This window comes from Physeter macrocephalus, chromosome 13 (assembly GCF_002837175.3).
Source record: "Physeter macrocephalus isolate SW-GA chromosome 13, ASM283717v5, whole genome shotgun sequence".
Taxonomy (NCBI): Eukaryota; Metazoa; Chordata; class Mammalia; order Artiodactyla; family Physeteridae; genus Physeter; species Physeter macrocephalus.
In genome coordinates this window covers 25,450,749-25,476,056 of record NC_041226.1, presented here as the reverse complement: position 1 = coordinate 25,476,056, position 25,308 = coordinate 25,450,749, and the positions used below count along the sequence as shown (strand labels likewise).

At 41.1% G+C, this 25,308-nt stretch overlaps 1 protein-coding gene across 7 annotated transcripts in view; it reads left to right on the top strand.

Moving 5' to 3' along the window:
- The window catches only part of DGKH (diacylglycerol kinase eta), a 175,631-nt gene that overhangs the window by 48,431 nt on the left and 101,892 nt on the right, over positions 1 to 25,308 (top strand). For all 7 annotated transcript variants that reach the window (XR_003682539.2, XR_003682538.2, XM_055089442.1 and 4 more), the window contains one exon: positions 22,629 to 22,739. Coding sequence is in view for 5 of the 7 variants with exons in the window: in XM_055089442.1 (XP_054945417.1) it covers positions 22,629 to 22,739 (111 nt within the window). In the remaining 2 variants the exon portion in view is untranslated. The remainder of the gene's footprint in view (positions 1 to 22,628; positions 22,740 to 25,308) is intronic.

The window sequence follows — 25,308 nt, the reverse complement described above, 5'->3', positions numbered from 1 at the left end:
GAATGATTTTCGCACTGTATTCCCCAGAATGCTGGAGGCTGCAGAGGTGCTTCACGGGATCAATAAGCATTTGCTCTGGATTTCATTTTTTTAATACGTTTGAAAACATTTCAAAAACGGTAATGAGAAAACAGCATGGGCAAACAAAATATATCACGTATGAAGTTTTACACATTAGATACCACCAAAGTGTTGACTGGTGCCAATGCAATTGTCATGTTTGGAAAAAGGCCTGGATTTTGAAACAGTTTTGTTCGTATTGTAATATACAATTTTTATTCATATCATAATATACAATTTTACCCACTTAAACCGAAAGATGAATTTACTTTAATAAAACATCTCGCTTACATATACACTGAGAATCCACTACTAAAATTATTTGAAAACCACCTTGTAGAATCCAGTTTGCCTTCCTCTTGGCTCATCAGAGCTGCCTTCAGCACCTTCAGACTTTCTCCTTTCTAATCTCTCTTGCATCCCACTGCTAGAGTTGATTTTCTTTTTTTAAAAAATATTTTTAAAATTATTTTTTTAAATTTTTGGCTGCACTGGGTCTTCATTGCTGCACGCAGGCGTTCTTCTACTTGCGGCGAGAGGGGGCTGCTCTTCATTGCGGTGCGCGGGCTTCTCATTGCGGTGGCTTCTCTTGTTGCAGAGCACGGGCTCTAGGCGCGCGGGCTTCAGTAGTTGCGGTGAGTGGGCTCGGCAGCTGTGGCTCGCAGGCTCTAGAGCCAAGGCTAAGTAGTTGTGGCGCACGGGCTTAGCTGCTCTGCGGCCTGTGGTATCTTCCCGGACCCGGGCTCGAACCCCTGTCCCCTGCATTGGCAGGCGGATTCTTAACCACTGCGCCACCGGGGAAGCCCGAGTTAATTTTCTTAAAGTACTGAAGCTTATAATTAAATGCTTGAAACTCAAACCCTATTGTGGGGGAAAGCAGGACCTTAAGCACATCTTTGTTTTCTCATCTGTAGGTATCTTCTCTGCTCTAAATTTTTATTTCCCTGATTTTTTTCCCCAAGCTGTGTCAGTGGTCCTTGCGATCCATCTCTAGCTTACCCACCCAGTGCCTCGTCCCCGCCCCCAATAATCCCGGCCCTTAGAACGTGCCCTAATCTGCTTATCCTCTTCACTCCTGTCTCCTCCCTTCCCCAAAGCACACACCACTTGCTGATTAATTACTCTTCGCATATATTTATGTTGTTTCCCCAGCCCATTCTGGCCTCTTACTTTAGACCATTGATTTAAATTATGCACGCTCTTTAAAAATAGTCTCCTAGAACTAATGGTTAAAGAAAAGTTCTTGGAGGAATGTGGGCAGTACCAAATGATGTAGCATTAAGGTAGATTGCAAACTGGGAACGAGCCACTTGATTTGTCTAGACTGTGCTGTCCAGCACAATAGCCACCAGCCATGCGTGGCTATTTAAATTAAAATCAATTAAAATTAACAAATAAAAACTCAGTTTTTCAGTCTCACTAGTACATTTCAGGTGCTCAGCCACGTGTGGCAAGTGCTCCTGGGACAGTGCAGATAGAGAACGTTTCCATCGTTGCAGGATGTTCCGTGGGACAGAACTGGTCTAAGAGGTCACAGGTGACTTTTGAGTTGTGTTTCAGGGACTTCTGGAGGAAAAATATATTTACAGATGGTCAGAGGAAATGCCTGATGGAAAAACAGAAGAGATGAGTTTAGACAGTTGGTTCTAGAGATTTGACAGTGGCAAGAGGGAGAGACATAGGGGAACAAGTAATGGCCAAGTAGAAAGAGGTGTGTGGAAAAAAACGTTGTGACGATAGAAGGACTGGATCTGTTCTAGACATTGGAGGAAGAGTAAGTACGAAGAGGTAGACATATTGGATGTTGGGATAAACAAGAGAAACAGGACGTTGGCTTGGGTTTCACTCTGTTTCAGTTTTGGGTGATGCCCCAGAAGATTGCAAACAGTAGGTGGCAGTGATATCCACATTCCTAAGTAAGGTTTGCACCTCTTAGTTCACCACCTTGAAGGTGTGGTCAAGCTTGAAGAGACCAAGACAGGGGCTGAGAGGGCAGGTGGAAAGGGGATGCTTCCATTTCACCTGAGTGAGGGTGTTGGAAGGAGACCACTTGGCTCTCTTGACATGATCTCTGTGGACACTGAATCTGGACTAGACAAGTTTAGAGGTCAAATGCTGGAGCTCCACCTGCCTGCCTGGCTTCAGAGCAAAGAGGCTCAGCTGCTGTGGAGCCAGCTGTGCTTTCGCTACTAACAAGGCAGCATGTCCATCAACAGATGAATGGATAAAGGGTATGTGGTATATGTATACAGTGGAATATTACTCAGCCATAGAAAAGAATGAAATGATACCACTTGCAGCAACATGGATGGACCTAGAGATTATCATAACTGAGTGAAGTAAGTCAGAAAGAGAGACACAAATATCGTATGATATCGCTGATATGTGGAGTCTAAAGAATGATGCAAATGAACTGACATACGAAACAGAAATAGACTCACAGACATAGAAAACAAACTTACAGTTACCAAAGGGGGAAGTGGTAAGGGAGGGGGCGAGGAGGGATTAATTAGGAGTCTAGGATTAACAGACACACACTACTATATATATAATAGATGAACAACAAGGACCTACTGTAGAGCACAGGGAGCTGTACCCAATATTCCGCAATAAACTGTAAGGGAAAAGAATAAAAAAATAGGTATATATGTATGTATAACGGAATCACTTTGCTGTACACCTGAAACTAACACAACACTGTAAGTCAACTATACTTCAATAAAAAACAAACAAACAAAACAAAACAAAACAGAAAACAAGGCAGCAGGGTTTGTTTTCCACGGACCAGGAGAGGGCCTGGTGGGTGATCCTTTAAATTAAGAGTGACCCTACTCCAGAGCCTTTCCTACCAGGGACAGTGTGACCTTTGCAGTACAGGCTAGAGGTGTGCCCATCAGACGCAGAGGCTGGAGGGTGGGCAGGCATTCTGAGTGATCACCTGAAGAGGCTTTGCTAGAGCCCAAACTAGGGGGAGCTGCACAAGGATGTTTCCAAAAGGAAAATCTTTGCAGAACCCATGAAGAGGCCCCTTTGAGGAGACAGACACTGTGGTTAGTAAATTGAAGGAAGGAGCTGACAGATTCAAGAGAAGAAGCCTTTCCATGCCTGGAACAGCCTGGACTGGGGAGGGAAGAATCTTGAACTTTGAATAAAGTTTGGAGTTTGGACTGGTCATTTTACTTACTGAAATATAATGGTTTTTGTGACTAAAGGTGACCAGAGAGCTTTTAATTTTTGTGACTGACTGGCAAAGCTTTGGAATAGATTTCATCCATGACAGGAAGGGAAGGAACAGGCTTCTGACTGGATTAAAGGTGCAGCGGGGGCTTCCCTGGTGGCGCAGTGGTTGAGAGTCTGCCTGCCGATGCAGGGGACGCAGGTTCGTGCCCCGGTCCGGGAAGATCCCACATGCCGTGGAGCGGCTGGGCCCGCGAGCCATGGCCGCTGAGCCTGCGCGTCCGGAGCCTGTGCTCCGCAACGGGAGAGGCCACAGCGGTGAGAGGCCCGCGTACCGCAAAAAAAAAAAAAAAAAAAAAGGTGCAGTGGATAAAGAACACAGCTTTTGCTGCTTGCACTCCAGGGAGCCTTATTTATTTGGGGTAATGGCGATACTGATTTGGAGTTTGATGAGAGTACAGAATGTTTAGAAAAGCTTTTAAGAGATTGTGTTGAGAATTAATCAGAAGTAAGCGAAAGGATAATAACCTGCGATGTGCTCCGTTGAAGAGAAACAACAGGAATTAATGAATCAGGCAGGTGGGATTTTTGCTGCTCTTTCCGTGAGTACTCTGTAGTCTGGGATAAGGAGGAGACTGTTATATATTTATTTGAGGTTTCTAGTTTTGGAATTTTCAACCCTCACAGTTTCGTGGATTGCCATTTTGAAGTACGAGTAAAGCAAATGGAAGACGCTATTTAATACAGCCGAGTTCTTTTCTCTGTATGTGGTGCTTCCGGTACCTTTTAAGGCTATTAGGGGGCTAGTAATTAAATATGTTTCTTTCGGCGCATGATTAGGCTGGGGTAGTATATTATTTCTATTTTATTCTTAGGATTGGTTTATTTGTTATGTATGTTCTCTGGGGACTCTTGTTATACTTTATCAGTTAGGTGTCGCATCCAGACAGCAGACAGAAAACAGGCTGTCTTTTCCGGTATACCAAAAGCAGTCCCTCCCCAACCCCAGACCTCCACTCACATCTCATTGGCTGGAATTAGGTGTCATCCCACTTCTGAACTAATTACAGATGGCACCGGGAAAGGAATCCTCATAGCAACTTATTAAACTAATTAATATGTACTTGCTAGAGCTAGGAGTAGAGTCAGCATCCCCTAAGCCTATGACTTGCAGAGAAAGAGTGGGTATCTAATCAGGGTTCTGTGAGGAAGGAGAAAAAGATATTGGATGCTGGGTAGAGTCTTGTACCTATTCCTAGAATTATATATACTGACTTATTACAGATTAGATGGTAGGAACATAATATATGTTGACTAACTTGCTGTCACAAAACCCCCAAAATATAGTGGGTTCAATAATATAAAAATGTATTCCTCTCTCAGCAGTAACAGTTCAGAGGCATGTGGTCCAGAGTTGGTGGGCTGACTCTAACATAGCTTGGATTTTAGAGTTGCCAAGTTGTAATAACAAAGAAACCCCCCAAATTCAGAGACTGAGAGAACAAAGAAGTTTCTCTCTTACATCACAGTCCAAGGAAAGTTTCTGAGGTGAGTGAGTATTTCTGCTACGTGAGGCCACTCAGGGACCCTGGTTCCTTCTGTGTTGTTTCCTTGCCATCTCCCCAAGGGATTGTCCTTACCTGGGGAGGGGGGGTCCCTTATGTTCCAAGTTCCAACCAGAAAGCGGAGGAAGAAAACTTGGAGGAGGGAGGCCCATGTATCAAGGCCTAGGCCAGAGGGCACTCATTACCTCTGCTCAAATCCCATGTTCAAGAGCTTAGCCGCAGGGTTCATCCAACTGTGAAACGTTTGTGTTGCACTCTGTTTGGGGTGTTATAACAAAATACCGTAGGCTGGGTGGCTTATAAACAAAAAACATTTATTCTCACGGTTCTAGAGGGGTAGGAAGTCCAAGGTCAAGGTGCCAGCAGTGTCTGGTGGGAGCCTGCCTCCCAGTTCATAGATGACCATCTTCTAGCTGTGTCCTCACATGACAGAAGGGGCAAGGGAGCTCTCTGGGGTGTCTCTTATAAGAGCACTTATCCCGTTCATGAGGGTAGAGACCTAGTCACATCCCAAAGGCCTCACTTCCTAATACCATCACACAGGGGTTTGGCTTCAACGTATGAACTTCGGGGGGACACAAACATTCAGCACCTGGCAAATGCAGCATCAGTGGGCACATTTCAAGGTTGCCCAAGTCATCACCATTGCTGGCCAGCAGAAAGTGGGGAAAACATAGTCCAAATCTAGGCCAAGTGTCTCTAAGGGGATGACACTTGAGTTGCCCCCATCTCTTCTACTCACTTCCCATTGGCCTAAACTTAGTCACATGGCTGCATATAAGGGAGGCCAGGAAATGGAGTTTGTAGCTAGAAGGCCAAGTACCGTGGAAAGGAAGCATGGACTATGGTAGACCACTAGCTGTTTCTCTCATAAAAAGGTTTCTCTCTGATCTGTATAGAATCGTTCTATCCTGAGACGGCTTACTTATTAACAAATTTTTATATTAATGCCTAAGACCTATAGTCCCCCATCGTGAAGTTTCTGACTTTAGTTACTTGCCATGTCTCCACCATAGGAAAAACTGATATTAGTAGTAAAGCAGTATTAGTAGAGTCATTATGAAAAAAATTTTTCTAAAGGTGCTTTTTATAAAAAAATATACATGACCCTGGCCTTCTAAAACAATGTGTATAGTTGTGTGTGTGTTTGTATGTGTGCGTAGTTTTTAAACTTTTAGAACCTCAGGTTATACATTTGATAAAAGAAAACAGGCATCTTTTTGGAAGTGAGTGGTAAATTTTCTTCCTGTAGCCCATTTGGACTTAGGTTCTGCTACTCTGAGGTGATAACTTACTTTCTCATGTAGGAAATTATTCTTTGAGTGGTCATAGGATGTTGTCCTAAACTTTTTTTATGTATTCTTTTACGTGCTATTTTCAGACTTTTGGGTTCATGCTTACAAACTAGTTTAGTGAGGTTTATAAGTGAATGAGTAGATTTTACACACCTTTCATTTCTGGTTAAAATGGAATTAGATGTTGTGAAAACCCTTTCTAGAACCTTAAGTATGATCTCCAATATACTATTAGCTCCAGGAAGGCAGGCATTTTTATCTGTTTTGTTTACTGCTCTATCTCCAAGGCTTAGAATAGTTCTTGACATGTATTAGGCATTCAATATGTGTTAAAAGAATGAAAAGATATGTTAAATATGATATATTTCATGTGTGAATCATAGAACCTGATTTTCACCTCTGAACTTATGGAATTTGTATTAGGCATCGGAGCGAAGTTGTCTTTGGTTGCCTCACCTTCCAGGGGAAAGGTACAGCAAGCCTTAGAATCTTCCCTGGCTCTGTTTAACCTCAGCAGACAAATTCTATGTGTACACAGAGAATTGTGTACAATAAAGGTAACACATATGTGATACGGCCTAACATAGGCATCAAGATGTAGGGATATGTGAATTGAAGAGAGGGAAAGGAAATGTTCCACTCCAGGCCAAAAACAAAACATTCACTTTGCTCCACACAGCTTTTCTCAAGTGGATTGGAGTTTGAGTAGGATGAGGAAGAAATAAAATAATTTGGATCCTAGAATGACTTTTGGGGGTTAGGGAGATAGGGTTAAACTGTCGTCTACAAACCGAGTGGGTAACTTGATCTGTTTTATGATTTATTTTTTTCTCATACTGTAATTAATATACTTTTCAGAATTCACGTACCACTGATAACATTGAAAATGAGAGGTAAGCTTTTTAGAGTAAACATAATCTTAGCACATTGCTCTCCTCTGCGAATCCATTACCTTTTACAAATAGGGCTCCATGTGGACCAAGCACATGGAATTGCAAATGAGTGAGCTCTACATAGGTGGTGCATTTGGAAAGGAGGGTGTTTAAGCCCAACAGTTAGAGGTGAGTCAGTGAGGAGGAAAGATCCTGGGGAAAAGCATTCCGGGCCTCTGGAAAGACATGTAAATGTGGGTCCCAAGATAGGAGGTTCCGTGTTTTGTTCGGCAAATGGCAGGTAGACCAGTAAGCCGGGAGCATAAGCTACAGGACCAGTGAGGCTGGACGCTGCACGTAGAGAGGGGGCTACGAAGCCCAGTAAAGATGGAGACAGTCAAGGGCCTCAGATGCAGGGTTTTTGTTTTACTCTGTGGTTTATGAACAACCAACCACGATTCTGAACAGGGAAGTGCCAGGATGAGAGCTGTATCTTAAGGAAACAATTCTGGAGGAAAGGAGTAGAGAGAATTAATTAGCGGGGATTAGATTTCCTTTCATGAACAATAGGGAACGTTTGTTGGATTGTGCTGTTCAGTTGAGGCCTTCGCAGTAAGCCAGCACCCCTGTGAGTGAAGAACAACTGCGAGGAAGGTTCCTCATCGTGGGTTTTGCTTGGAGACCTTGAATGTGGGGCCTCTTGAGCTTGTGCTCCTTGGCGGTCAGGGAACATCTGGTGTGCACCTGCTGGGAGAGCCAAGACACAGGGGTCCTGGGTCCCTCTTTGGGCTCACAAGCCTGCAGGACAAGAGGTATTTTGTTCATATTGTCTGGCAAGGTCTTCCCTGTGTTTCGTCCTTTTGTTATCGCCAGTCTTTGGTAAAGACTTGTTTGAGTGTTCTGTCTTGCCCCCATTGTATTATGGGCTATTAAGAGTGGAGCTGTTTTCCACACTGGGGCCAGACTTTAAGGGGAAGCAGTCACTTCCAAATGAAGGATGAGTACTGGTGGCAGGCTGGCTGCTGGTCCAGCTCTTGTCTCCAGCAGGAGATTCTTCCTGCGGTGCTGCTCTTCATTTCTCCATAGGAGGTGTCTAGGTGAGAAATAACGGAGTTACCGGAATTGGGGCACAGGCAGCAGGAACAGACAGGAAGACCGTGTTTCAGAATCATTTTGATGGCAAACTAAGGAATTTAGGGGCAAGAGAGAATTCAAGACAGTTCAGAAGTTTGGGGATTATGTGCTTAGGAAAATGCTGCTGTGGCTGCTGACAGATGGGGTCACAGGAAGAGGAGCAGAGCTGCCGTGGGAAGGTGCTGAGTTCGTTTTGCATTCCAGACTGGGTGACTTTTACCCGGTGTTGTGTAGTTATTTCCCAGAAGTTTCAGAATTAGAATCTAGGTGTCCTGGACCAGACAAATGTGTTTTTAAAAATTCTGCAAAAACATATATGACACGAAATAACATATACTTGTTGAGTTTCAGCTGGGGATAGCATCTCCATGGAGCTGGAGTTAAAAAACGGAGAATAAATGGAGAAATTTGTTTTAGGAGATCTGTATCTATTTAGAGGACGTAATGGGAGGATACGTTCACCCAGAGAGATTTGGCAGGTAGGATATATTTGGAAATAGCCAAGGGGCAGTTTTCTTGAAGAAGGAGTGAAAGCTAGGCATGAAGCCTGGAGAAGACGAAAGAGGCAATAAGAATACTCTACATTTGAAAAAAAAAAAAGAACTTTACAGGAAGTTTAAAGGAGAGGCAAGCATAGATTGGAATCTGGGACATAATCAAGAGGTGAAACAAGTTTATACTCTTTAAGAGCAGACATGCTGGGGGAAAGAACGGGTGGGGAGGGAACAATCAGAGATGGAAGGCAGAGGAAAGAGTTCAGTTCCGTTTAACAAACAAATTATAAGTACCATTGAGGTGACGGGCATGGTGCTGGGTACCAGGGATACAAAGATGGAGTAAACGCGGTCCTGCCTTTGGGGAGTTACTGCCTCATAAGGGGCAGGAGCGAGAATAACATAAGAACAACTGATATCTGCTGAGCCCTATGTGCCAGGAAGTGTTGTAAATACTTGACATGAATACATTGGCTCATTCACACCCCTACAAGTTAGTTATCGTTGTTATCATCCACAATTCAAAGGACAAGAAACCCAGGCACAGAATGGTTAAGTAATTTGCTCCAGGTCTTTTATCAACTGGTCAGCTGTGGAGCCGAGATTTGCACCCAGACTGTACAGCTCCGCACGCCGGTGCATCACGCAAACAGATGAGTACACTACAAGGCAAAGAGAGAAGTAAGAACAATGCACAAAAGTAGCACAAAGAACGGAGGAGTTAAGTTTTTCTGGCAGGGGATAGAGTAGGGCAGGGTAGATCTCAGAGGAGGAATAAATGGAGGACAGGAAATGGATCCTGATGAAGGAACACACTGTCGTGACCGAAGTATGGAACCCGTGTTGGTATTTGTGTGTGTGTTATCGTTTTACTTAGTGATTTGCACAGCCTTTGTCTCTCACCTTTACTCTGCCCTGTTCTGATCACAGAGGACAGTCACATTTGATTTTATTCATTTTGGGGAACAATTAAGATGGTCTTAAAAAAAATCTCCTAGAACTGAGTTATCCGTTTAGGGGTATCAGTCCTGCCAATTGAAACCATCGTTAGAGTGGAGTTGATGATTTTAAAAATAATCCCTCCCTGCCTCCCTCACTCCTTCCCTCTCTTTCTTTCTTTCCTTCTTTTTTTCTTCCTTCCTTTCTTTTTTTCTTTCTTTCTTCCTTCCTCCGTCCCTCCCTCCCTTTCTCCCTTCCTCCCTTCCTTCCTACCTGTCTACTGACCTACCCATCTACTTACCTACCCATCTATCAATGAATTCAGAGAACTGGCAGAAATGTAACTGAGATTTTCTTATGCAGTTGGGACCCAGATAATCTCTGGGGAAGAACCAGTGAACTTGAAGAGCAGATTATTGAAGATTACAATTGAAATTCCAGAAAATAAACAGTTATTTTACACAGATTGGTTAATAGCCCTTTCTGAGATAAATATGTGTGGTAAAGATAGGACTCCTGGTTAGATGTAGCCAGAACCTGAGCATCACCCCATTTCCCGTCCCATCCCTGACTGTCTGGACCCTTTGACCACTGACCCCTCGGCTGCACTGCCATCTGAACTGGGAACACAGGGCAGCAATACTGCGACACTTAGGCGTGGCGTGAGGTCGTTTGCTATGCACATTACTTACTGGTTAAAAAAAAAAGTAATGTTCAGTGGTTTCTTTTAGCCGCATCAAAATGCCCCTGCATCAAAATAGTTGTGTCATTGTGGCCGAGTGGGAAAGTAGTTACATCAAAATGTCATGTGTAGGCAAAGGGATTATTCTTGGAAGTGAGTGAATCCTTCCTTTAATAAAGGAAGAAGTGAATTCAGGATTAGAAGGATAGATTTGTTTACCCCTTTGCAACAGAGTTATTATGTGCCACTCACGGGATCTAGGCAAGGATCGGTCTAACTCTGACAAAAGGTCCATCTATGTTCCTGGCTCTGAAAGAAAAAGCTGGGCATCGGGCATAACACCACTACCACCCTGTGGTAATGTGTTGTAGTTCAGGGTGCTTCATGTAAAAAAGTACAGCTGATGTGTATACAGCATGGACATTTTGTTCCTTCTCCTTTGAATAAAAGTATAAGAGCACTTTATAAAATCATATATTTTTATCACTTTAATATTAATCCAAAAAATAACATTTAGAAACTCCTAAAGAAGGAACATATTAGAAATGGAGAGAAAGCTTAATTTTAGGAATGAACAAATAAAACTTCACAAAGTAACCACAGTCTCCAGAAGGTAATTATATCTATAGCTTTTCTCAAGACAATTACACACCAGTGTAGGGGACAAACTACTTTCATCATCGTTAGATGGTTTATTGACATAGAGGGTAATTAGAATATGTTGGTATAATGTCTATTATTTTGCTTTAGAATGCATTAATTTATAAATATAGTGCATTCTAAACTATTACGTATAGAATGGATGAACAGCAAGGTCCTACTGTATAGCACAGGGAACTATATTCAATATCCTGTGATAAACCATAATGGAAAAGAATATGAAAAAAATATATGTGTATAACTGAGTCACTTTGCTGTACAGCAGAAATTAACACAACATTGTAAATCAACTATACTTCAATAAAATAAATTTTAAAAAATAAAATAAAAAAACAGTGCATGGTCATATATTCTGATACACAAAACTGCTTGAGGACAACTGCTTCAAGTGGAAGTTTATGGAAAGGGAAATGTTTTTTGATGTAAACAAAGCACCTGCATCACCTTACTGCATTATCCTTAAATACTGGTTCTGGAAACACATGCTATCTCCATTCTTCTGTAAGCTGGGATCTTCCTGGCTCACTGCATTATCCTCTGGCTCCTGACTGAAACATCTCCTCATCATTGCCACTGCAGTTCCTCTGCCAGTATTCACTTTCTCAGTGAGGTCAGGTGGGTGCCAGCATGGGTTTGGGTGGTGGTGCAGGCTGGAGACTTTATTCAGGAAGGGGGAAGATTAAGCATCTAGGGCTGCTCTTTTCTGTCCACACGCCTCCACCCCCCATTTCCCGCCACACGGTCGTGTGCAGTGCAGATCCCAGCTCCTCGTTCCCTCATCCAGAGGTCTTATTCTAGCCTCCTTCTGCAAATCAAATCTGTTTTTTCTCTCAATGATAGTTGAGTACAGCCTGGTTTCTTGTGGGCCGCTGGCTCTCAAGAGGAGGAAGGGAAGAGCTTGAGTGAGCATGCTCAGTTATTAAACCCAAATGTCTCCCCCCACTGGCTGGAGCAGAGCCAGTGGGGTGGAAGGAGGGCAGGAGTGGTACCCTAATGGGGTTCCATATACAGAGGAAAGAAACATTTTGAATATAGAGATACAGTACTTCCTAAAACCGTGTTTTAGAAAGATTCTAACACCCAATCTGTAAAATGTTCAAAGCTAAATAAGAGTAAATGATCAGACTGAATATCAATTAAAGTGCTAAATTATGTCTTTTCAAGGTTTTATACAAATTATTATACTTAATTATGTTTATGAGAGTTTATTAAACCTGACTGATAATCATAATGACGAACAGAGATTTTTTAAAATTTATTTATTTTTGGCTGCATTGGATCTTCGTTGCTGCGCGTGGGCTTTCTCTATTTGTGGCGAGCGGGGGCTACTCTTCGTTGCGGTGCACGGGCTTCTCACTGTGCTGGCCTCTGTTGTTGTGGAGCACGGGCTCTAGGCGCGTGGCTTCAGTAGTTGTGGCTCACGGGCTCTGGAGCGCAGGCTCGGTAGTTGTGGCGCATGGGCTTAGTTGCTCCGCGGCATGTGGGATCTTTCCGGACCAGGGTTCGAACCCGTGTCCCCTGCATTGGCAGGCGGGTTTTTAACCACTGCACCACCAGGGAAGCCCACGAAAAGAGATTTTAACATGTGGAGGTTCATATACCCTACTCCAGACCTGTTGAATCAAAACGTCCCAGATATGTAAATTGGTGCAGCCACGATGGAAAACAGTACGGAGCTTCCTTAAAAAACTAAAAATAGAACTACCATACGATCCATTAATCCCGCTCCTGGGTATATATCTGCAAAAGACGAAAACTCTAATTTGGAAAGATTCATGCACCCCAATGTTCATAGCAGCACTATTTACAATAGCCAAAACATGGAAGCAACCTAAACGTCCATCAACAGATGATTGGCTTAAGAAGATGGGGTGTATATATATATACAGTGGGATATCACTCAGCCATAAAAAGGAACGAAAAGTCGCCAGTTGCAACAACATGGATGTACTCAGAGGACATTATGTTAAGTGAAATAAGAAAGACAGAGAAAGACAAAGACAAAGACAGAGAAAGACAAATATAATATCATTTATATGTGGAATCTAAAAAATAATACAAATGAATCTGTATACAAAACAGAAGCAGAAAAGAAAAACAAAAAAACAAAAACAGAAGCAGACTCACAGACCTAAGAAACAAACTTACGGTTACCAAAGGGGAAAGGTCGGGGGGACAAATGAGGAGTATGGGATTAACAGGTACAAACTACTATACATAAAATAGTTAAGCAATGAGGATTTACTGTATAGCACAGGGAACTATTTCAATATCTTGTAATAACCTGTAATGGAAAATAATCTGAAAAAATAATATATATATATAACTGAACCACTTTACTGTACACCTGAAACTAACACAATACTGTAGATCAACTCTACTTCAATTTTAAAAAGTCCCAGATGAACTGAGGCTGTTCATGTTTATAAAGTTCTCCACGTGATTCAGATGATCAGCCAAATTTTAGAATAACTGGTGTATTTGATAGAGCTTAATGTAATGTATGTATACTTATTTTAACAAAGAGGCTTAAATTTGTTTTTAAGACAGTAGGAAATTCATGGTGGGACAAAATTCAGAAGGGGAAAGAAGAATACAAGGCACAAAGCCAAAGGGTCTGGAATCGAGAGGAACTGAGGGAAATTTGGAGGCTGATAGAAAAACCAGGCTTTAAGCAATTTAATACTTGGATGGTAAAAGAGATTGACAGACTGGATCACAATGACACCAAATGGTTTACGTTCCAAAGTCTTAAGATGACGGGCAGGACTTCCCTGGTGGCGCAGTGGTTAAGAATCCGTCTGCCAATGCTGGGGACACGGGTTCGAACCCTGGTCCGGGAAGATCCCACATGCCGCCGAGCAACTAAGTCCGCAAACCACAACTACTGAGCTTGTGCTCTAGAGCCTGCGAGCCACAACTACGGAAGCCCGCACACCTGGAGCCCGTGTTCTGCCACAAGAGAAGCCACCGCAATGATAAGCCTGGGCACATCAGCGAAGAGTAGCTCCCCTTCGCTGCAACTAGAGAAAGCCCACGTGCAGCAATGAAGACCCAAGGCAGCCAAAAATAAATAAAATAAAATTAATTAATTAAAAAAAAAAGGTGATGGACAGTAGTCATTCAATATAAGTTCTGGCCTATGTGTGGAGAAAAATAGTTCTTGTTTTATAATCAGGCAAAAAGTAGAGGAGCTAATAAAAGAAAAAAGTGATATTGTCGTAGAAGATGCATACATTAAAGTGCAATCTGGTAATGAAGATGGACTTTTAGTTTAGAGATGTAGAGTAGAATTCAGATCTGTGTGGTTTGCATTTGACCTTTCAAGCAAAATTATGTAAGTTTAGCTGTTGGATAGAATAGGGAAGGATAGAAAGTTTATTACAAATAAGCATTGATTTACACATTTTATAGATGTAAGTCTGGATACCACCCAAATACAATAGTAATGCTGATGCGATAGATGGCCTTCCTTAGCAATGATGGAATGGTAGTGAATAAAAGCAGAATGGCTTTCAATTTGGGAAAAAAAGAAAAACCCGAGAGAATAGTCAACAGCTAATTGCTTACATTTGCTGCAGGGACATTTGCAAATGAGAAAGAGATGGCCACAAAATAAGCACTTCTGGGTGCAGTTCTCAGAATGCTGTCAATTTCTTGCCCAGGCTCTCCCTTAAAAGCTCTTAAGACAGTGTACAGTTCAAGTTTCCTCTAAAAGACATTCAACTGCTTTATTTGAATATCAGTCTTCACTTCATTTATTCTTTTGTGCAATTAAGAGCTATTCTCTGTGCTAGGAACTATGGTAAGTGCTGGGGCTACAGTGGTGAATCAGGTGGGCCTGGCCCTACTCTAATCTAATAGGGAGATCAGTTTGAGCCTAACTGAATTTTGAAGAGCCAGTGGCGTCCAAGTGGAGTTATCCGACAGCAATTGTCATCATTTTCTAATTCTTACTGGTAAATAAGACTGATGTTCTAAAAAAGTAAAATACTAACACTATATAGCAGTTTTAAACTCTGCTCCATTATTAAATACAATTTCATGATTGATTTCTCTTATGTAAATGTTCAGAAAACTATACATTTTGGAACTGTATACGTTATGTAATTAAAGCTGATCTTTGTGGGATAATTTCTCTAAATATAAGCATTGGGCTCTTGTTCAGAAATGGTATCTCTTTATTGAACTGTGTCAGTCCCACTAAAAACACCCTTTCCCAAAAGTATGACCTGTTAAAATAGTACCTTGCTTATTAATGACACTTTATACAGCATTTGGGAGTTTATGAAAGATATTTACACTTCATTTTGTTTTGTCCTAACAACTCTGAAGAATACAAGGCAGGTGACAGTGATCTTCACCTTACAGGTAGGGAAACTTAGGCTCATAAATGTTATTGCTCATTTGCAGCCACAAATCTAATAAATGGACAGAAATGGAATTCAATCCAGGGCTTTTTTTGGGAGTCAGGTCTATTTCCTTTGTGCTTTCTGACAGTATATTGACTTGCTGGAGAGAGAAAAATTGAAATAGTTTTCTCCACTTAATTCCTCAAGTTCTTATCAGAAAAAAATGTTTTAATCCTCTTAATTTCTTACTTTTTGTTTCCTAATTATTGAATAAATTTATTAACATATAGTCATTATTTTCTTAGTATCAAGTCCATGGTCATATGTGTAGGATGGAAAAATAAATAAGATACAGGAGAGAGAGAGAGAGAGACATGAATTTTTAAAAATTCCTCTTCTACATGATTAACGCTATAAGTTATGTGTGGGCACAGTGCTGTGGGTGCACCCAGGATATGACGGCCGCCTGAGCCTTGGAGGATGATAGGATGGGGTGGGAGGTTTCTAAAAAGAAGCAGAGGAAACTATTATGAGTAGAAGGAAGAACTCGTGTAAAAGCTTGGACGTAGGGAAGCATGGAGGATTTGGGGACTCGCAGGTACTTCTCTTTTCCTCTCCTGTTAGAGGAATTTAGGAGGAATGCTGAAGATGCAGCCGTTACAGAAAGTGGGTCATTTATGGAAGGAAGAGGGTGTGCCCAGCTCCCAAGTCTGGGATTACACTGTGGGTGATAGGAAAGCACTGAACATATTAAACCAGAGTTTGGCAGGATCCAAAATATTTCTTACGGATAATTCTGTCCACGGTGGGTGGGAACAATGGACTGGTGGTGGGAAAAACTGATCGCATGGAGGACATGTAGGGTACTGTTGAGTTCAAGGGAGCGAGAGGAGCTTGAACTAAGGCAAAGGCAGGAGGAGTGGAAAGGGATGGATTGAAAGATAAGATCTGTTCTGTAATAAATAATGCTTATCACGGGGACTAATGTTAAAGATGATGGTATCTTGTCATACCAGCTTTTAAAAAAATTATGCCTCTTTTCATATCCATTGTTTCACATGTCACAACAGCACATAAAGATATACAGCATATAAGGATATTTCCACTTTAGAAATGAAAGTCTGTAAAACTAAAGATGCTTACCATTCAAGGAAGTCTAGACTCATGATGTTATACGTTCTGTACAGGTACCCTGTACATAGACAGCTTTCCTGGACCTTATATAACAAAATGGATACGGCAAAGAAAGGTATAAGACAAAGACTAATTCTCTGCTTGGGAGGGTGGAGTAGATAGAGAGTTAAAAGAGATAGGAAAGAAGTGATTACATACAAAGTATAGAGTGGTGAAAATTCTCTTGACCCATGTCTGAGTCTGTTCAGCCCGCTGTAACAAAAATGCCAAAGACTGGGTGGCTTAAATAATACATATTTATTTCTCACAGTTCTGGAGTCTGGGAAGTCTAAGATCAATGTACTGGTAGAGATAGGCATCTTCTAGCTGTGTTCTCACATGGTGGAAGGGGCAGGAGAGTGCTCTGGGGTCTCACATATAAGGGCATTAATTCCATTCATGTGGGCTCCACCCCCCTGACACAATCTCCTCCCAAAGGCCCTACCGCCTAGTACCATCAAATTGGGGGTTAGGACTGCCCCCAAACATTTAGTCCATAACAACCCACATCTCCCATCACAACAAATTCCATTCCCATTCCCTAGAAGAGAAATTAAGGGGTCGTGTTGGGGCAAGACTAGGAGAAGCTCGAGATTCTTCCGGAATTTTTGAAGGCATCTGTAAAAGATGAGTCATCACCGACATTTCCAGTTCTCCACATCAGGCTCTTCACCACGCCTATTTGATGTCCCCCCAAAAACCAACATATGAAAATGTATGTTTATCAGATAAATCAGGCAGTAGCTGATGCTTTCAAATATTTTTAGCTTTACAGAAAGGCTCGTTGAATGGCTGTTTGTAAAGTTGCACTCTCCTCAGGACACCGAAGTAGTATGCCGTCAAAGCAACTTCAGCTTGTGACACAGAGGTGTTTCTAAAATGTTAGGTGAAATCCTAGAGCGCTCATGTGCGTATAATTTAAAAGAGAAATTACTTTTGTTTGCTTTTAGCAAGGGGCGCGAAAGGAGCAGTTGCACAGCTTCAAGACACTGGACTGCAAACAGTCTCAGAAAGCCGGATAGAAAAGAGATCTTAAAACTTTTAAAGCTTATTTTATTGAAACAATTTTTTTTTTCAAAGCCAAATTCATTTAACTTTTTGTTTTTAATATTTGGAAACTGGGTTATTGGATTACGGTTAGGGGCTCTACGACCTCACTGATTTTTCATGAAGATCAGATTGTACTAAACTAATATCTGCCAGATTATATGATGAAATGGCCATTAAATGCAAACGTTTCTAAGCCTTATTTTGAGGGAGGGGAGAGCTTATCCCTTATCCTAGAAACTGTGAACAAAATAAAATTAAAATCTAATGCTTATTTTTCATAGATTGTTAATAATAACTGATCATAGCTAATCCTTATGTCTGTTACTAAATTCAATTTGTCATTCTAGTTGAACATTCGTATTGAATAAAATGAATATTTTGATTTTCAAGAAAGATTCCTTGTTTCTTCCTTTAGTTTACTCATTATTTTGAGATTTGTCAAACCACAGCATTTTTCTCTGAACCATGCTTTGCCTATATGATTATATTTGCAGGAGCTGTTACAAATTAATCATTTTTGTTATGCTCCTTCTTTTATGAGAAGTGTTTGTTTAACTTGCCATGTATAAACAGACGTTTATTTTAAGGATTAACTTTCATGTGAAAAACTGCCTCCTAGTTAAGTCTTTTTAATCACATCTCTAGAGGAGAGCAAGCTAGCTTCGGATGTTTTTGCTTTCTTTTCTCTTTCTTCAAGAATTTAAAATTGACTGTTTGTGTATTATAACATAGAGAAGTTTGTAAATGCATGTATTCTCCTCAGCCTCACACACCGCAGATAAATCCATGCTTGTGCAAGCTTTAAAGAACATAAAGTTATATAGTAAAACACAGATAAATTATTTGCCTTGAAAGTGACTATGTAAGGAGCATCTTTCAATTATCAATAGCCATAAAATCAGGATAGATAGACACTTTCCTGTTCCTCTGACGATCTCTCCCCAAACCCTCACCCAGGGAGTGTACCTCGCAGTCCATATATACTTTTCTGCTTTGTATTTGCTATTTTTTATATGCAGTGAAAAGAAGCAGACCTGCTGAATGCTGGAAACCATAAAATCATTTATAGCCATTCTTTCCTGTTTTCTTTCCTAATTCTATCTTTGTTTTAAAAGACAAAGTTATGTACCATTTTACACTTTAAAAGTTGTTTGGTTTAACATTTATGGAGGCCTTAAAGTGTCAGCTAACGTGTTAATTGGTGATGTTATTAAAATATGTAGGACATGGTCTTCGCTCTACGATGGTCACAGCCCGGTGGGAACAGAAGCATGCCATTCAGTTGTCGTAGGTGCTGGTATACAGGTAGGAGAAGGACACATTCGAGGGACAAAGGTGGGAGTGTTCACTTCCTCCTAGGGGGTGGGGAAGTCTTCCAGAGGCGGTGGCACTAGATCAGAATTGAAATGATTGGGCGCTTTCAAGACAGGCGATTGAGGAGGGAGCATTTAGGGCAGAGGGGGGAGCCTCTGGCAGGAGGGGCAAGGCAGAAGGTTGGACAGCATCGTGCAGGGGTCTCCTCTGATACATATAGAAGTTTGGACTCAATGCTGCAGGCAAAAAAAAAAAAAAAAAAAAAGATACAAATGAATTCATTTACAAGACAGAAAAGGAACCACAGACCTAGAAAACAAACTTACGGTTACCAAAGGGGAAAGAGGGGGATAGGATAAATTAGGAGTGTGGAATTAAAATATACATACTTCTACGTACAAAACAGACAAGCACAGGGAAGTATACTCAACATTTTGTAATAACCTTTAAGGGAAAAGAATCTGAAAAAGAATATGTGTGTGTGTGTGTGTGTGTGTGTATAACTGAATCACTTTGCTGTATACCTGAAACTAACACAGCATTGTAAATCAACTGTACATCGATTAAAAAAAACAATCCAGGGCTTCCCTGGTGGCGCAGCGGTTGGGAGTCCGCCTGCCGATGCAGGGGATGCGGGTTCGTGCCCCGGTCCGGGAGGGTCCCACGTGCCACGGAGCGGCTGGGCCCCTGAGCCATGGCCGCTGAGCCTGCGCGTCCGGAGCCTGTGCTCCGCAACGGGAGAGACCCCAACAGTGAGAGGCCCGCGTACCGCAAAACAAAAACAAAAACAATCCTTCCTTAAATCCTTAAGGAAGGATTTAAGCAGTGGAATAATGTAATCAGGTTTTCATTTTAGAAAATTACTCTAGTAACCATGTGAAGAAATATTAGATTATTTATGCTTTTTAGAAACAGCCTGATAGAGCATAAATAGACTAAACATTAACTTTTCTTCCTCATTGCCTTCAACAGAACTTTACAAAAATCTTAAAACACCCACTTTCATAATTTGAATTGCCAAAAGATTTGTTCTCTTGATGAGTTATATTTTTATAGCATTTCAAGACTTTGTGATCATGTTTAAGAATATAGACTTTCTAACCCTGGGTAACTTTGGATGCTGCAGCAGGGCAGCTCACCACTTAACTCTTCCTTATTAATACCCTTTTCTCTCGCAATCTTTTGCATCTAGTTGCCCAAGGCAAATGCTTACACTTTCCCTTGGTTCTTTTCTCTCTCTTGCCCTTCAGGTGTATCAGCGAGGCCGGTAGATTCTGCCTCCAAAATAACATCTCAAATTCCTCTACTTCTGTCGGTCTCAGTGATGCTACAACCTTAGTTCTATCCTCCCTGGTCTCTCCCTGGGACTCCTGCAGCAGCCTCCTAATTGCTCCTCCACTCTTTCTCACCCATTTCCCCATTCTCACTGTCCCGCTTCAGACAGTTCACTAGCTTTTTGCACTTAGAATAAGAAGCAAGCTTCCCTTTGTGGCCAGCATCGCCTGGCTGTTGTCTCCCTTAACCTCATCTCTTGACACTCTCCTTCGGCTGCAGCTGTTATTTGCTCTCGCGGAGGCCTGCAAACACTTATTCACTTCTTCCAAGAAGCTCTTATAATTTGGTGCCTGGCAAATACTCCGTGAACTTAATAGCATAACGATATCATAATAACACTTTCTGCTATTTATTAAATATTTTCTGTAACCCAGATAGTGTGCTAAGTGCTCACCAGGCATTATCTTATAATTAAATTAGATGCAACAAGCTTGTGAAGTTGGCATTATTATTTCCATATTTTAGGGGAGGAAACTGGGTACAGAGAGCTGAAGTAACTTACACAGATTTATACTGCTAGTGTGTAGTGGAGCCTGGCTTGAAGTCTGTCTGTCTGATTCTAAGTCGGGCTCTTTGGCACTGAAGTTTCAAAAGTAGTTTGTTATCATTAAATTTTAATGCTCTCACAATTCCTGGAGGACCATCTGAGAGCAGGCTCTAGAGGGAATCTTTTAAAGAAATTGAAAGTAAACATTAGTATGACCTAACTACCGTATTAGAGACAACAAACTTTTCTCAATATTTTATGTCTTGTTGATAATAAAAGACAGTGTCATGTAAAAGTTGGAAATAAACTCTGGAGTTCAAACAAACATGGGTTTACTCTCAGCATCATCTATTCATTCATATGGATCTCCATATCATATGTGCCAGATAATGTTCTGGGTATTTGAGACACATCAGTGTGCAGTCCAGTGGAATGGATATAAAATGTTGGTTCTGTAAGCTGTTTTTGCCCTGGAGATTCACTGTAGCATTACTGCTCTTCTGTGAATTCAGGATAGATGTGATCCATCTTGGACCCCCATCCCAAGAGGATCTATTTGAGTCAATCCCATGACATATTTCCTAAGGACAGTCTCATAGGAAGGCTGTAAGTTTAGTTTGCTATAAATAAAGTGCCCTTCCTTCTTCCTTTTTTTTTTCCTTCCAGTTAAAATGAAGCATTACCTTTAACTTTATTAGATATAATAAACTCAGGGAACTTATATTCTAGTAGGGGTAGCACAATAAATATAATAAATCAGTAAATTACATTATACATTAGAAGATGGGAAGTATTTTGTGTGGGGAAGTAAATAAGATCAGGACGGGGGAAAATATGGAGAGCAGGTGCAATAGGAGGTCAGTGAGGTGGGTCTCATCAAGAAGGTGAGAGACTTGAAGGAGGTGAAGGAGTTGATCAGATGGATATTTGAGGGAAGAGCTGTCCAGGAGGAGAGACTAGGTAGTGTCCAGTCCTAAGGGACATGCATGCACGCCCACTTAAAAGCAAAGCATCATTGTGAATGGAGGTGACCAAGTGAAGGAGAGATACTAGATGAAGTCAGAGGGGTTCCGAGGATGTTGTTGGTGGCCATAAAATGAACTTATATACATAAAGCACTTAGCACAGGGTCTAGCCCAGAATCACAGAGCCCCTGCCCACCTCTTCCAGCCACATCTCTTGCTGCTCCCTGTTGCAAGCTCGACCCTGTGTTTATAACCAGAAACTCTGTGAAGATTCCCCAAATATCTGTGCTGTTTTATACCTTTCTACTTCTGCACACACGTAAAATACCCTTCTCCCACTCCTCATCATTCTGATAAACTCCTTCAAGACCCACCTAAGGCTCTCCTCTGGGAGGACAACATCACTGACTCCCTCTGAGGCAGAGCTTTCTTCTTCGGGCCGCCACGCACCATGCTTTGAGTATGTGTTTGTTACAATAACACATAGCTGATGATAACTGACATTTAATGAGCACTTACTATGTGCCATGCAGTAAATACCTTTATGTGTTTTTACAATTTATTTCTCACAACAACAACCCTATAAGGTATGTCCTGTTGTCATCCCCATTTTATAGATGAGTAAATAAAGCCATGAAGTTTATTGACTTGCCTAAGATCATCCCGCTACTAAGTGATGGCACCAGGAGTTGATCACAAGGTTTCTGGCTCCAGAGCCCACGCCTTCGTAACCATTACATTATACCGCACCTCCACCCTTCCACCATTTTACTGTATACAAGTATATATGTACACGTACTCATCACACTGTATTGAAAAGTATTAGTTTTGTGCACGTGTCTTCCGTAGTATTTATGACTGCTTTGAGTCACCATGTTGAATTCACCTTTGCTCTTTGGGGCTTTGCACACGTGCTCCCTTGTTGAATGGGGAGAATAAAATACTCTCTCATGTAATTTGCAAAGCATGAGAAATAATATTCAAAATGTTAATGATAGTGTGTCATTAATTTTGAAATTTATTTGGTTTTGAGTTTCATTTTAATCATGTTGTTGTGTTTCTGCTTCTCCCTAGACCAGTATTAAAGAGGGTCAGCTGTTGAAGCAAACCAGTTCTTTCCAAAGATGGAAAAAGCGATACTTCAAACTTCGAGGTCGTACACTTTATTATGCAAAGGACTCAAAGGTAATTCGAGAGAATACTAGTTGCAAGCACTCGAAGGCTGTAGATGGAATTGAAATTTTGGTTCTATAAACTGTTTTTGTCTTGGGGCTCACTAGCCTTACTGCTCTGATATAAATTCCATATAAATGTGATTCATCTTGGACCAAATCCCAAGGGGGTCTATTTGAGTCAGTTTCATGCCATTTCCCCTAAGGACAATCTTATAGGACCGTCCTAGTGTAGTTTGCTTTCTTTCTTTTTTCCTTCCAAGTAAAATGAACAGTTAAATGTAACCTTATTAGACAGATATAATAAACTCTAAATCTGGGTTCCCCCCTTTCTTGCTACTTTTTACCCCATAAATCTTTTCCTGAAAATGAGAGAGAGAATTGTTGTAGTTGCTAAGAGTTCATACTCTGGTTTCAGACAAGAGTTCATATCCCTATTCTAGCACATTCCAGTGGAGTGGCTGTGGACAGCATGTTGTTGAGAGGAGGCTTAAATGAAATTATGTACATGAAGTGCTTACATAATACCTAGCACAAAACAGTCACTCAATTATGCTAGCATTTGGAAATAAAAATCACAGTGAGATAAAATCAAGGCTTAAATAATTTTTATATAATAATTGAATGAAATAAGAATGATGTAGCTTTGGAAGAAAAAAATTGTAATGATGAGCTTCCATTTAAAACGGATATTTTACTGTTCCTTCAAAAATAAACATTAAGGTGGGTACCCTCAGCTGGCACTGGAGCCCCACCAAAACAGCCCCCTGCCCTATTAGACCTGGTGGACACTTTGGCCAACACTAGTGTCCCCCTAAAGTGGCTCCTGCCCCAGGGGTCAGCCCCACACACCAGAGCACCCACAACAGTTGCAACTGGGCCTTGCAGCCAGCCACACTGGGGTCCAGCCTTGCGTACAAGCACCCCCTCAGCAAGTGCAGCTGAGCCACAACAGGAGGACACATGCAGCCCACAAAGGGGACACTCCTGGAGCATCTGGCCCTGGTAACCAAGGGAGACCATGCTATTGGGCCCCACAGGATACCTTCTACACAAAGCCACTATCTCAAGACCGGGGGACATAGCTGATCTGCTCAACATGTAGAAACAAACACAGAAAGTTAGGCAAAATGAAGAAACAAAGGAATATGTTCCAAATGAAAGAACTAGACAAACCCTCAGAAATAGATTGAATGAAATGGAGATAAGCAAACTTCCAGGTAAGGTGTTCAAAGTAATGGTCATAAAGATACTCACTGAACTCAGTAGAAGAATAGAAGAGTGAGAATTTCAACAAAGAGACAGAAAATAATAATGGAAATGAAAAGTACACCCGAGGAAACCAACAGCAGATTAGATGATGCAGAAGAGAGGACCAGTGGTCTAGAAGATAAGGTAGTGGAAATCACCCAATCAGAACAGTAAAAAGAAAAAGAAACAAAAAAATGGATAGTTTAAGGGACCTCTTGGGCAACATCAAGTATATCAACATTCACATTATAAGGGTCCCAGAAGGGGAAGAGAGAATGAAAAGGACAGAAGATGTATTTGAAGAAATATGGCTGAAAACTTTCCTAACTTGGTGAAGGATACAGACATCCAGGCCCAGGAAGTACAGAGAGACCCAAACAAAGTGAACCCAGAGGGACCCACACCAAGACACATTATAATTAAAATGCCAAAATGTTAAGCTAAAGAGAAAATCTTAAAAGCACCAAGAGAAAAACAACTAGTTACATACATGGGAGTCCCCATAAGACTGTCAGCTGACTTTTCAGCAAAAACTTTACAGAAGGGACTGGCACAATATATTCAAAGTACTGAAAGGAGAAAACTCATAACCAAGAATATTCTATCCAGCAAGGCCATCATTCAGAATTGAGAGAGAGATAGAGTTTCCCAGGCAAGCAATAGCTTGTCTATTTTATAGTTCATCACCACTAAACCAGTCTTAAAAGAAATGTTAAAGAAATTTAAACAGAAAAGAAAAAATTATTACTAGAAATATGAAAATTATGAAAGACAATATCTCATCAGTAAAGGCAAAAATATAGTAAAGGTAGTGGATCAACCACCGATGTAGCTAGTACGAAGGTTAAAAAACAAAACTAGTAAAACCATATATATCTACAATAATTAGTTAAGGAATACACAAAGTAAGATAACATCAAAAACATAAAATGGTGGATGGAGTAAAAATGTAGTGCTTTTAGAACATGCTCAAACTTAAGCAACTATCAACATAAAATAGACTGCTATATACAGAGGTTGTTGTATGAGAACCTCATGGTAACCACAAACCAAAAACTGATAACAGATATACAAACAATAAAGAGAAAGGAATATAAACATGATACTAAAGAAAATCATCAAATCACAAGGGGAGAGAGCAAGAGAAGAAGAAGGGAACAGAGAAGGACAACAAAGATAACCAGAAAACAATTCACAAAAATGGCAGTAAGTACATACTTATCAATAATTACTTTAAATGTAAACAGACTAAATGCACCAATCAAAAGACACAGCATGGCTGAATAGGTACAAAAAACAAGACCCATATATATGGTGCCTACAAGAGACTC